Here is a 13,560-nt window from a genome sequence, read left to right as displayed (position 1 = left end):
TGACACATTCCTAGGACTTGACTCTCTGTGTTCTGTTCCCGTTTGCAGAGTCAACTTCAACGACAGCCAAGATGATCCTGGCCTGAGTGCTGGGTGTGAGGCCGGCTGGCTCAAGAAATCAATTGAAGTTATTTCTCTGGCTAATGCTCAGCATTCATTGGTGCCTCTGGTTTGGGTCTAATGCCAGCAAAATTACAACTGTTGGGGAAGGGCACCATCTCTCAGTGGAAGCTGGTACTGCAGGCTAGTCACACCCAGTGGTCTTGCTGGATTAGACAAGCACAGAGATGCTGTCCTGCCTTGCGTATTTTACAGATTCAGGGCCACAGCTGTGTCTGCCCAAGTCATACATACTCGCTCCCCACTACACAAAAGTAAGGGACACTTATTGTTTATCAAGAATTCAAATCCAACCAATCCACAAAAGTCACCTCCATCTCAGAAGTCACCGACTTTTATTGAATATCCAACTTAGTGCAAGATACAAGGGGCAGCATGCTCCAAGCTCCTTGACAGATTCAACAGGGAGTCCATAATTGGCTTTGTGAGGAACACTCCATGGCCAAGCACTGTTGAACCTTTCCTGCTGTCTGTCTGACGGGCAGAGGTTCCCACTGGAGGGAGGCCTCAAGTGACCGCTTTAGATTCAGACCCTGGGGTCAAGCTGAGCACTGCCATGGACTTCCACAAGATGGCGACCCAGGTAATGAGGCTTTCTGTGGCTCAGCTCTCACCTGCAAAATGGGCTCAACAGCAGTAGCTTTCCTCTGTGAGGTGTCCTTGGGATAAAGGATCAGGGCAGGGACAAGCCCGGAAGACTGTGGTGACAGCTATTGTCACCTTTTCAAATAAAAACTGGGCTCAGCCAGCAACCTATGCTGGGCAGGCTGCGGAGCTGGGCTTTGATGCAAGGTGTGATGCCCCTGAGCCTTCTGACATTTCTCTGGTGCCTGCTGTCAATCAAATGCCACGGAGAAGTGAAAGTAGCTCCCCATAAGTGGAGATACCTTCTGGGTGGGGGACCTATGGTAGGCATATAACCATAATGGTTTTGGAGAGCTCCTGACTCTGCCTTAGGTGAGTAATGTTCCAGGGTTCACAATTGCTGCCCTGAATTGGAGGAGCTTAACTTAGCTGGGCTTTTGAAAGGAAATAGAATCCAGGGCGTTCACAACAATGAAGCCTGAGTCTGTTAGGTAGTTCCAGAAATAAGTGGGAAGCCTTCAGTACCACTGACCAGGGACTCTCTCGCACCCTCACCAGGTCATTGTGCCTTGACTTGGAGATTTGACTCCCAGCTCATATTTCTTGTGAGCCTGTGTAAGGAGTCAGGGCTGAGGAGTACTAAATGTAGTTAATGCAACTCCCGTAGAACTTGCCAGAGAGGAACTGGCCCAGAATTCCCAAGAACCCTGGAAACTAAGCTGACACCAAATGGCAAGCATTCACCCAGGGGGAAAGAAATACTGACCCTACCCATACTGGTGCTTGTCAAAACTGGTCATCGTTTCAGAATCTGTCTAAAGTGACAAGAGAACTAAAGAAATACACATCTGATCACCTCATAGAGGGTGAATACAGGACTTCCAGCTTCCAGCCCAGAACACCAGCCATTCCATCTGGACCTAAACCTCTACATCTGCAGCCACAGTTGAACCTCTATCACCTGCATCTGAGTCTTTCCACCTGCACTTGGGCCTCTCCACCTGCACTCAAGCCTCTCCACCTGTACCTGAGCCTCTTCACCTGCACCTGAGCCTCTCCACCTGTCCCTGAGCCTCTTCACCTGCACCTGAGCCTCTCCACCTGTCCCTGAGCCTCTCCACCTGTACCTGAGCCTCTCCACCTGCACCCGAGTCTCTCTTACATGTACCTGAGCCTCTCCATATGCACCTTTACCTCCACCCTACACCTCTGCCTCTCCACATGGATCTCTCTACCTGCACCTGAGTCTCTACACCTGTACGTGAGCCTCTCTTATCTGTATCTGAGTCTCTCAGCTTGCACCTGAGCCTCTCCACCTGTACCCAAGCTTCTCCACCTTCACCCGAGCCTCTCCACCTATACCTGGGCCTCTTCACCTTCACCTGAACTTCTCTGTCTTCACCTGAGTCTCTCCACCTCCACTTTAGCCTCTCCATCTGTATCTGAGTCTCTTCACCTGAACCCCAGTCTCTCTATCTGCATCTGAGCCTCTCCACCTGTACCTGAGCCTCTACATCTGCATCTGAGTCTCTCCACCTGTACCTGAGCCTCTCCACCTGCGCCTGAGCCTCTCCATCTGTACCCGTCTCTTCACCTTCCCCTGAGCCTCTCTACCTGCATCTGAGTCTCTCCACCTGTTCCCAAGTCTCTCCATCTGCACCCAAGCCTCTCCACCTGCACCCGAGCCTCTCCACCTGCACCCGAGCCTCTCCACCTGCACCCGAGCCTCTCCACCTGCACCTGAGCCTCTCCACCTGCACCTGAGCCTCTCCACCTGCACCTCTCCACCTGCACTTGAGCCTCTCCACCTGCACCTGAGTCTCTCCACCTGCACCCAAGCCTCTCCAACTGTACCTGAGCCTCTCCATCCACACCTGAGTCTCTCCACTTGTACCCGAGTCTCTCCACCTGCACCCAAGCCTCTCCACCTGCACCTGAGCCTCTCTCTCCACCTGTACCTGAGTCTTTCTACCTGTGCCTGAGCCTCTCCACTTTCACCTGAGCTTCTTCTCCACCTTCCCCTGAGACTCTTCACCTGCACCCGAGTCTCTCCATCTGCACCCAAGCCTCTCCACCTGCACCTGATTCTCTCCACCTGTACCCAAGTCTCTTTATCTGTACCTGAGTTTCTCACACAAGCTGCCCCACCTTCACCTGAGCTGATCTGAGGAGCTGAGAGGTTCAAGTTAATCCCTCACAACTCTTCCAGATCTCAAGCAATGTCCTGCTCAGACTCTTTTTCCAGATTTGGCAGGAGGGTCAACTGTCCCTAAGGCATATATGAGGGACATCAGGAAGAGCTAGAGTGAGTGCCATTTGATCTAGTGTGTCACACAGCATTTCCAGAAGTGATCCTTGGATTGTTGGAGAACATAAGCATTTACGTTAAAGCATCCATGGTGCCAGTCAACAGTCAGTGTTCCTAAAGAGAAACTCAAACCCAATTTTCACACGATTTCCCTTGAAACGAGGGCTCGCCCACATTTGCCACTGAATAATTATCACACTGACAGAGCAGGTGCTGTGCCCAGACAATCCTGGGGATTTGCCATACAGGACGTCACTGTGTCTTCACAGAATGCCACAGGGGAGTGCTACCCCGAGCTCCACTATACATATGAGCTGGTTGGCTTTGGAAGTAGACCAGATATGACCCAGGCAGTGCGCTGAGACAACCCATTCTCAGGGCAAAGCTCAAAATTGTGGTAGTGCCCTTGCCCCTTGGATGTCTTGGCCATAGTCTCCTCCTGGGTGCTGGCAATGTGTAACCTATACAACTCTCAATCCTGATGACCTTTGGAAATCAGCTGGAGCCCTCTGCAGTTCTTCTTCTTGAAGCTGAAGAAGAACCTGTGTTCTTGAAGCTCAGAAGGCCTGTGTTTTTGTCACCTGTGGTGACACTGTCTCAGGTCCCTATCCTTATGCCCTTCCCTTACCGATCTTGGCTTGGAATTTGCACAAATGTATCAACAATCAGGAAACAAGAAGGTGGACCTCCCTCTGTGGCCCAAGTTCTTCATCTCTGAAAATGAGGACTGAGTCTACAAGTTGGGCCAGAACACTTGCCCAGACACAGCCCTCCTGTGGATAAGGGGGGAGGGATCTAAGCACATGGTAGACAGGGGTGAGGGATCTAAGAAATCACCTGCCAATGACAGGGCACAATGGCTAGGAATGCACAGTACGCCAGCACCACCTCACCCACTGCCAGAGAACTGAGGCCATAGGGCAGGAACCTGCCCAGGCATCAGGGCCAGCAGTGACTACTTGGTGGGACGCAGGTCTCCCGCTCACTTCTTGATGCGCCCTATCAAGGACAGTTCTGTAGGACAAACTCTGGGTGACACACTGACTAATAGCAATGTCTATGCGGCCTGTTTTCAAATAGTTTGAGAGGAACAGGAGAGGGGAAGAGAAGAGGGGAAGAATAAGCTAAAAAGGGAGGAGGAAGAGGAAAGGGGGTGGGAGAGAGGAAGGAAAGAGAAAGAAGAGCAACAGAGACAAGGAGAGACGGAAACAGAGGGACCGAGATAGAGAGATTGAGGCAGACACTGAGAAACACAGAGACACAACAAAGACAGACAGGGATATAGACACAGAGAAAAGAAGACCGAGGCATACAGAGAGATGGGTAGAAAGACAGAGGGACAGAGAGAGGCAGTGGCAGAGAGACAAACGGAAGCATTCCCACATGGGGCTACCTTCTTTTCCCTTCCCTGCCCTTTTGATCTTTCTCTGAGGCAGACAGAACATTCCGGGAACAGGAAAATAATTGCTTTTACCCCAGGACATTCTTCCAGCAGCCACAAGAGGCCCCACGGGCAGCCAGGCTGTAGATCCCCCATGTAAGCCCATATGGGTCCTCCAGGAGGACAGATGGGTAGTGTGCTCTCCACCCCCACCTCAGCCTGACTCCTTCTACTCTGGACTACCGCCCATCGGCCAAGGGGGTAGGACCTGCCATTTTAGCATATCTGAGCAGCTTTGGGGAATGCAGCTGTCTTGCTGCCCTTGCTCTCTGCCTGTATCATGGGAAGCGAGAGTGAGAGGGGTTGTCCTTCCCTGTGGCCCTGGTAGGAAGGCGGAGCTGCCAGGGCCAGCCCAGCCAAGGAAGAGAAATGCCCTCAGCCACCAGGAGCTTCTGCTTTTGGGGTTTGTTAGCAGAGCTGGCAAGAGAGTTAACCCAGGGAGCTGAGGTCCTCTCTCATCTACTCTTCTACTCCGGTTCCAGCCACTCAAGTCTCCCAGTGACCAAGTGCCACACCCTCCTAGCAGAAGACTCCATGACCCTCAGTTGTCCCCGAGACAGTGCCTCCCACTAAGGCTGGATCTTGCATCTTTCTGGCTCATGTGTCTGCACCTGCTCCCTGCTCATCCAGAGAGCTGTCTGCCATGCTGCCTCCTCAGGCCTAGCTTCTCTCATTAATGTCTGTAGGAAGTCTTAGCCCCAGTGCCCTCAGCTTTCCTGTAGAACTGGGGCCAAACCATGGAAGTGGTGCCTCTCCATGGACACATTCCCCTAGGGGCTACACTGCGGTTTCCAGGAGCTATAAACACTCCATTTCCTCCATCCCAGGAGAGAAGTCTCTGTAGCTGAGGACAGGCTGACTTCTCTGGCAGCAGCACCTGACCTAGATGTGAATTAAACTATGCATGATTAGAGACATTTCATTGACAAGGGGTATCCAGGGAATGGAGGAGCACCAAGGATGCCATACCTGCTTAGCCTGTGGACTCTAATGCTGTCAGGTTCTGTAAACCCTGCTCTTGAAGACACTGGCTCTCCAGGCTGGACTTTCTCTAAACCCTGTCCCCTCTGCTGCATAGAGGTCTCTCACTGCAGAACCAAGGCTGAGCTGTGAAGATTCTCCACTACTGCTAACAATGATTTTGCTATCTTTGGAAAAACTCCTGCCTGAGAGTCCCTAGCGCCACTGATAGGCACAAGACAATAATCGGGTCCTCTCCCTGACTGCCATACACACAGCCGAATCAAGAGACTAGACTCAGGGGCCAGGCAGTCCCATGTAACGGAGCAGGGGCAGCCATGTATTGGGTGGGTGTCAAGGTGCAGGACTCACATTTTGAAGGCACAATTGCTGGAAAAGCCTCTCCCCACTTGAGTTCTGCTGTGTTCTCTAAATGTAACCAGCGCCCTGAGATGCACTGAGAAATGTACCTGTGTTCTCTCTTGGACCCCCAGGCACCGGGCCCTTCTCAGAGCCTGCAGGAGAGCCATTCTGTATATTGGGGGCAGCTCTGAGCAGGAACACAATTCCTCTGGGGCGAGATGAGCATCCACTCAGATCACTGGATTGGATAACATAAACATAGAATTGTTTTAGATAAATAAGGTCAACCAATCAGAGATGCTGAGGGGCAGCATCCTCCTGTCTCTCCCTGGGATTCTTCAGTCTTAATTCTCTCTCTCTGCTTCCTTCCTCCCTCTTTTTTACTTGGTTATACAATATTTTGTCTTGTTTAGAGAAAGGATCTTACTCTGTAGCCCAGGATAGCCTCAAACTCAAGGCAATCTTTCTGCTTCAGCCTCCTGAATGCTGGGATTTAAAGTCATGAGCCACCACACCTGGCTTCAAATTTTATTTTGAGATGAGGTCCTGGGTATTCTAGACTGACCTCAGACTCACCGTGTAGCTAACACTGAGTTTTGGAGCCTCTAGCCCCTACTCCTGGGATGACAGGAGTTCTCCAGCAAGCCCAGTTTTATATGGTTATACAGAACTCAGAAGGCCTTGTGTGCATGCTGGTCAATCACTCCGCCAACTGTGCTATACTTGGGGTGACAGCTTTTAAATCTCACTGATCAGTACCCAGGGAGCATCCTGGTCAGAATTGGAATCAGGACATACCAATGGCTCTGAGGAGAAAGAGATAGAGCCATGTTCATATCTACAAAGAAACCATTCTTTCCAATTGTCACCCGAGCAGTGGCCATGAGCTTTAATCTAGGTGCAGAGACTAGCAGATGGTGTAGGCAGAAAACCTATTGGCGAGAAACCCCAAACAAGGGCGGATCACGTGTAGATGGTGCTGGCCCTTTTGAGGAGGCCTAGGTCATCCCTGCACTGTGCAAACTACACAGATCTTACAAGTGATGGAACCACATCCACATGGAGATTGGGTGATGATATAAAGACCTGGAAATACCTAACATCCGTTCCACATGGCTAGGTTCTACTTGTGACTTCTGGGGTCTCAAATCACCTGAGCAAATAAACACTGGCCCGCCAAGGAGGTGCTAGACTCCCTTGTAACCCCTGGCATTGCTTTAAGACTGAACCCAGGCACCTTGGCATGCATTATCAGATGCCTCTGGATCTCTGAAGGTGAGGGGACCCACCTGAGGCCTGAACCTTAGTAGGAGGACAGAAACTCCTACCATGGGGTTCAGATCCTATGACCGCCCCTTCCTCCCTTCCCTGCTTCCCCTTGAATGCCAAGGGTCCAGGTCAGCACCTAGTCCACAGCTAGATAGCCACTCGCAACTCTGTACCACAGAGGTTGGTGTAACCTGGGGACACACCAGGCGCCTCCTCTTTCAGGTTCTTCATGACACAGAGCACATTTTTCTATTTTAGCAGGCACCAGAATTTAGGTGTTAGACAGAGCTGGGGCTGCATCTGGGGCTCTCACAAAGGTTACCCCCGCTCTGTGAGGCTAGTGTCCTCATTTTAAGAATGAGGGCAACCCCAGGTCATAGGGACATTATGGTGTGAAAAGTTAGTCCTCCTACATATTTCCTGGCAGGAGGATGTCACAGACGGATAACTGACCTCCCAGCACCCTGAGACTCTCTGTGTGGAGCTTCTCTGTGTGTAACAATCTGAAAAAGAGAAAGCGGGGAGGGGAGGTTTTACTTTACATCTCCCACCCTCCATTGGACTTCAGTGGTGACCTACGTCACCTGGAAGTGGTACTAACTGTGCTAGCTTGTACAGAAACAGCACCCACACCCTCTCCCAAGGCCGGAAGCTGCCTCTTCTCCTCGCCAGGCCAGCTCAGGCTCACAGCCCCCCCCATCTAATTCAGCACAGCTGATAATTAGTTTTGTATTACCTTACACGGCGATGTTAATACTGATTACAGGGCCTGATAATTTAGCAATAAATACTACCCAAAGCAGACAGGCACTAGCTCTTGATTGGGGAACGCTGAGGTGGGAATGAGGAGCAAATTGCTGTATGTGAGGGATTTAAAGTACTCTGCCCCCATGGGGTTTGTGAGACTTTCTATCTCACAAGGTAGGCAGGCCCAGGTAGCAGAGTGATGTGTCTCAGAGGCCTAGCATTTGTGTTCAGAGGTTGTCACCAGCCCCTGAGGCAGTGCCCAGTGTGTATGTTCTGTGTGTTCTGAAGTAACATGTGCAGAGAAAGAGGACAGTCCTGCCTGACTTCCTGTCACCCTCCTCATCACACACGCTCTGTGACGAAGGCAGATGAGGGGCTGGAATGAGCGGAAGGACTGTGCAGATGTGCAAAGTGACTCAGGCTTACTGGGATTCTGAGGGCTGAAGTTAACATCACCTGCTCTGTCTCTACCCTGCCCATCCACAGAACTACCCAGGGGTAGCCAGGTGCCTGGTGTGGGTTAAGGCTTATTATAGCTGCAAGCACCTTCAGTGATGAGCAGTCCATCAGAACCCAGGACCAAGAGCCAGTAGTCACTCAGTGAAGACAGAACTGGAGCAGCAATCACAGCCACAGTTGGCACGAGGGAAGTTCTATAAGCATGGGCAGCTTTGGCCTCACTAGGCTGTCAGTGGCGCTGCTCTGTTTGGGAAAGCCATGCTGGGCTGGGTATGATGGCTAATGAGACACAGACCCCAGCACAGTAGCAGAGCGTGGGGCCCAGGAGGGAAGGTTTCCGAGTCCTTTATCAACAGCAGCCTCTGCAGCTCCCTTTTCTTCCTGCATCCTCCTCCCTATCTGCCTGTTAAGGGGTCACTTGGAAACAACCCTAGCATCCATCTCCCTAGCTTCTTCCGTTCTCAGCTAGAGCAGTTGACACAAACAATACTTGGGCTAAATGACATGGCAGAGCCTGGCATCCTCTCACAAAGTGTATTGCCCCAGATGACGATGACGAAGACTTGGATTGTATGTGACCATAAGCCCATATCTGAAGGGGTTAAATCCAACCAGCTGGTGGCCAAGAAAGACTTGTTATAGAATAGGGCTACTGAGTAGACGATGCAAGAATGGGAAAGGGGTTTATGGGACAGAGAAGTCCATGAAATCATCCCATTTAATCATCCTTGTTCTAAAGAGATGGAAGGTCAGACTCAGAGAGCTGACACAAGGTCACCTGGCCACTGTTTAGTGTGACTCAAGTAGACTAAAACCCTCTAGTTCAAGGTCATTGCTGCAGAACTTTCCAACCCTTCTTACTCAACTCCCACAGACCACGCTTCTATCTAAGCAGAAGCTCGGGGTGGGCTGTGCACGGGCCTGGAGACCAGGAGCCCCAGTTCCGCCTCCAACCCAGGACTGAAAGAAACAACCCAGTGCCCTCACTGGGAGGCTCAAGATGATGTCACTGACACTGCCCTCAAAGAGCATGAATGTCAGCCTTTTATTGAAAACCGCAGAACAAAGCCACACCATGCGCTTTCTGTCTGAGAACAAAGTTCACGAGGGCCACAGCTTTGCATGGAGCAAGCTGTCAATCAGCACTTGGCATTTGATTGAGCGGATCGCTCCTGAGTCAGCTGCTGGGAGAACAGATGGCCCAGCACGTTCTCCCTTCCCCACCTGCCTGCCTAGATCCCGAAGGCAGTTCTCGTTATGGGTCGGATTGGCCCATCTATCTCTGGCTGGTTCTCTTCCCCACCTGTACCTGTTCACACTCACTCCCCCGGGATCTTGGCCTTCAGTGTTTGGAAGAGCTGAAAGAAAGCGAGGCTGTGGGGAGCAGTTCCCCTGCCACCGGGGGGGGGGGGGGGGGGGTGGCATACAGATTCTTTCTGAGGCCCAAAGGTGTTTGAGTAGTGTGTCTTGTCACAGTAGAATTGAAAAAGCAGATTTCCAGGCAGGGATATCCTAAGGGACCAACTGACTCAGTGAAGCCTATACTCACGTCTCAGGTTGTCACCACTGACTACAAGAGCCACCTGTCCCCATCCCAAAGGGGCTTCTGACCACAGAACCTGGGCAGAGGCATCTGAGCCTTCCTAGACTCAACATGGTTGTGTGGTTTGAGAGATCTTTGTTCATAAGACTTGGTGCTAAAACCCCATCACCTTCAGGGATAACGGGTTTGCCAGGCAATATTCTACAAAGGAGACTCCAGAGGCTGGTCCGAGGAGGGCAGGGTTAGGAGGAGAAGTGAGGAGGGAGTGCTTCTGGCTGTCCTCAAAGGAACCTCAAGGCTCAACCTCTAAGAGAAAACCTAGGCAAGCAAATAGCTTCATTATCTTTCAAGCACTGTGAAGGCTTGGGACTGCGGGAGCTGACCAGGGTCCTGAAGGCAGCCTTCAGGGAGGGAGCCTCTTCTGGGATCAAGAGATGCTGGTAACGAGTGTGTATGGGTCTGCTGAGGACGCTTGATGGAGAGCAGGCTCTGTTAGCACAGATGGGCAAACACCACCATAGAGACAAAGTTTCTAACTGAAGTTGAATTAAAAGTTTCTCCCGTTAACAGTGAATGTTTGAAAAGACAGGTAGAGGATTTAGGAAGGAAAAGCTTGTAGCCAGAGGGGGAAAAAGCCATTAAGGCCAGAGGGTCTATGGGAACAGTCACTTTCAACACCACCCAGTACCACAACCAACAACCATCTCTATGCCAAGATATGTCAGTAAGGCATTGCCCTTTGTAAGGTTAACTCACTGAGAAGAAAGACAGGCACATGGATTTGTGTGTGTGTGTGAGTGTGTGGTATGAATGTGTGGTGTGTGTATATGGTGTGTGTATGTGTGTATATGTTTGTGGTATGTGTGTATGTGTGTGTTTGTGGTATGTATGTGTGTATGTGTGGTGTGTGTATATAGTGTGTATGTGTATATATGTTTGTGGTGTGTGTGTATGTGTTTGTGGTGTGTGTGTGTTTGTGGTATGTATGTGTGTATGTGTGGTGTGTAGGTGTGTATTCAGTCATCCATGCCCGGGCAGCACCCTCCTTCAGGCTTTCTCCAGAGTGGTCAAAGAAAACTCTTTCCCCAGAGTTCCACGAAGACCCTCTCTATGTGTAACTGTCTGTCTGTCCAGGAAGCTCCAAGTAAAAGGTACTGAGGGGAAGTGGGACAACAAATCTCACTGTCATGTCAAGTTTGAACTGTGTGTTCTGGACAAAGACAACCAAGCCAGCAAGGGCTTCCAGGTGAACAAGGGACGCTTGTTCCGTCTCGTCTTCCTCCTGCTCTCTGGCCTCTCCTCTCTCCTTTGTTTCCTCTTTCTTTCTGAGAGATGGATAGATGGTCCAGGCAGCTGGGGTTGGGACCAAAATGTGGGCTGTCATCCACATCCTGGACTTCTGACTGCCAAGGGTGGGGGGCTCCACTCAGATCAAGGCACAGTGGCACTGCACAAAGGGCATTTTAATGTCACTCCTGAGCAGCCCCAAAGCTGGCAGGCTCTTTCCTGGGAGCACAAGCACCCTAGTAGCAAAACAGCCTCCCAGCTGGGAGCTCACAGCCTCCCAAGCTGCAGTTTTAAAATGGAGAAAACCCCCGCAGAGACACACTCCGGTCGGCACATTGTTCTGGACAGATGAGCGCTGGGCATCTCCAGCCGTCCCACATGCACACAGCGCATCACTCATGCTTCTAGCCGCGTGTGGCCACAGCCCCCAAATCCTCCACAATCAGCCAACAATGCACCCCAGCGTCTCGCAGCTGCCCTTCCAGGGCTTAGTGGCACCATGCCCACTGTATAGAGAGTAGCGTTGTTCCCAAAGGGACAGACGGGCCACCGAGGGGGGTGTGTTGGGAGGCAGGAGTACCTCCGCTGGCAAGAATGCCTAGGGGCTTGGCTGTCGCCTCTGTCTTCCCTACCAGATGACAAACCCAGGAAACGAAGCTCCCAGGTTGCCCTCTGAACTTCTCAGCAGGAGTGGGGAGGTGGTCTTGGGAAAGGGGCTGCTGTGCCCCGCAGAGCCAGCGCTGCAGTAACCCAGTCTAGATCAGCCCGCACCCTTCCCTCAAGCCCGGCCGGATGGCACTCCGGTCCCCTCCTCAGCCCCAGCCCCAGCCCCGGGGACAGCTCCCCGACTTTGCCCGGCTCTCGGTGGCCCTGGCAGAGGAAAATGGCGTTGGTCACACGTACTTGGGTGAGTTCGGTGCCCATCACCAAGAGCACCAGGAGGCTGAGGAGCTTCCGGGCCGGTTGCATGTCTCGCGGTCGCTCCGACGTCCTGGCGTGCGGGGCCTGTGTGCTGGCGGCTGCGGGGACGTGGACGCGCTCCCGGCTGGGGCTGGGGCTCCGGCCGCGGCTCGGGCTCCGGCGGCGCCTGCTCAGCAGCCGGGGCGGGCGGCGCGCGGGTTGTGCTGCGCCGAGCCTCCGCTCTGCATATTTATGGTCCCGGTTCCGGAGCGACTGCCTCTCGGGCAGGGCTGGGCCGGCGGGGCGGGGGCTGCGCCTGCTTCTCCCCGCGCGCCAGGCGGGTCCCCGCGCTCTCAGGCTCGGTGGAGAGGCGCGCCCTGCGGAGCTCGGCCGCGCGCCCGGGCTGCAGCGATGCCAAAAGTTTGCTCGGTGAGGGGCGCGGGCGGGGGTGGCGCCGAGGGACCGGCGCGCCTCGCTTGGGCTGGGAAGGGAGGAGGGAGGGCGGCGGCCGGCGGGGAGGCAGGCTGGGACAGGATGTGACATCAAAAAGGCGGGGGAAATTGAACTGGGCTAGACAACTCCATCCCGGCGGCCTTAGGCCAAGGGGAGCTCTGGAGACCGGTGTTGGGAACTCAAGTCAGGGACCACTGAGTGATGTGAGGATGGTGGCGGGAAGCGTCGGGGATGGGTGCTGCGGGCATCCTCAGAAGCCGAGCCCACAAGTTGCACAGGTGGTCCCTTCCAGGTGACCCTTAAGGAGCAGGGTGTCAAGGGTATTTCCAGAAACAGTGGGGAGACAGCTCACCTGAGACTCGGAGAGTCCATCCCCTGGCCATGTAGGTTAATCAAGAAGGGGCTGAAGTGTGAGTAGTGAGAGGTGCGGTGTTCCATACCTAGGTGGAGGCTGGGATGGGCATCTGATCTTGTGTTGGTGTGTGCGGCATCCTTTTAGGTCCAGTGGCACGAGAATAGTGTCATTTGATATCGGTTGTTTGGTGGCTGGGTGAGGTTCATCCCCATGGTAACATCTGCCACATGCTCTTCCTTCTCAGTGTTGAACAGTGTTTCATGGGTGTGGCTCTGGGGTGAACCTTGTTTCTCTGTCTGTCTGCTTGTTTGGGCGTTACTCGCATTTTGGATATGTCCCTTCTTGGCTACTGCAGGAAGCTGCTGTGAAGTTGGATGTAAACACCCATCTCAGGTGCTGCCTTCAGTTCCTAGAAATGGAGTGGCTGGGCCAGATGGCTGAATCATTTGAAAAGTGAAAATGGGCAGAGGAGATGGTTCAGTTGTCAAAGCACTTGCTGCAGGAGCATGAGGACCTGAGTTTGGATCACCAGAATGTTTGTAAAAAGTTCTGGCAAGACCACATTCCAGTGCTGGGGAAATGAGAAATTCCCAAGGCTGAAAGGAGGGGAGTAAGGAATGGCCACTGAGAACAAGTCATATTTGGGGCCATGAGAAAGGTTTTGAAGATGGAGTCAATGATGCTTCAAATGTTATATATTGGATATAGTCTTACCCCAATAAAATATAATAAAGTCATAGGCCACAAACCCTAGACTTGCATACTTCAGA

The 13,560-nt window shown here is 52.5% G+C and overlaps 1 protein-coding gene across 2 annotated transcripts in view; it reads right to left on the bottom strand.

Annotated features, from left to right (window-relative positions):
- Positions 1–12,483, bottom strand: part of Olfm1 (olfactomedin 1) — a 38,226-nt gene extending 25,743 nt beyond the window's left edge. Inside the window, exon 1 of one of the 2 annotated variants that reach the window (XM_041674156.1) lies at positions 11,986–12,483. In XM_041674156.1, coding sequence (XP_041530090.1) covers positions 11,986–12,051 — 66 coding nt within the window. In that variant the 5' untranslated portion in view covers positions 12,052–12,483. The remainder of the gene's footprint in view (positions 1–11,985) is intronic. The other variant, XM_041674158.1, reaches the window with a different exon arrangement.
- Between the last annotated feature and the right edge of the window lie 1,077 nt (positions 12,484–13,560).

Source organism: Microtus oregoni, unplaced genomic scaffold (genome assembly GCF_018167655.1).
Source record: "Microtus oregoni isolate MIOR12 unplaced genomic scaffold, Mior012 000025F_ref0000491, whole genome shotgun sequence".
Taxonomy (NCBI): Eukaryota; Metazoa; Chordata; class Mammalia; order Rodentia; family Cricetidae; genus Microtus; species Microtus oregoni.
Note: the sequence above shows the minus strand (reverse complement) of the source record. Positions and strands in the feature narration are given on the sequence as shown.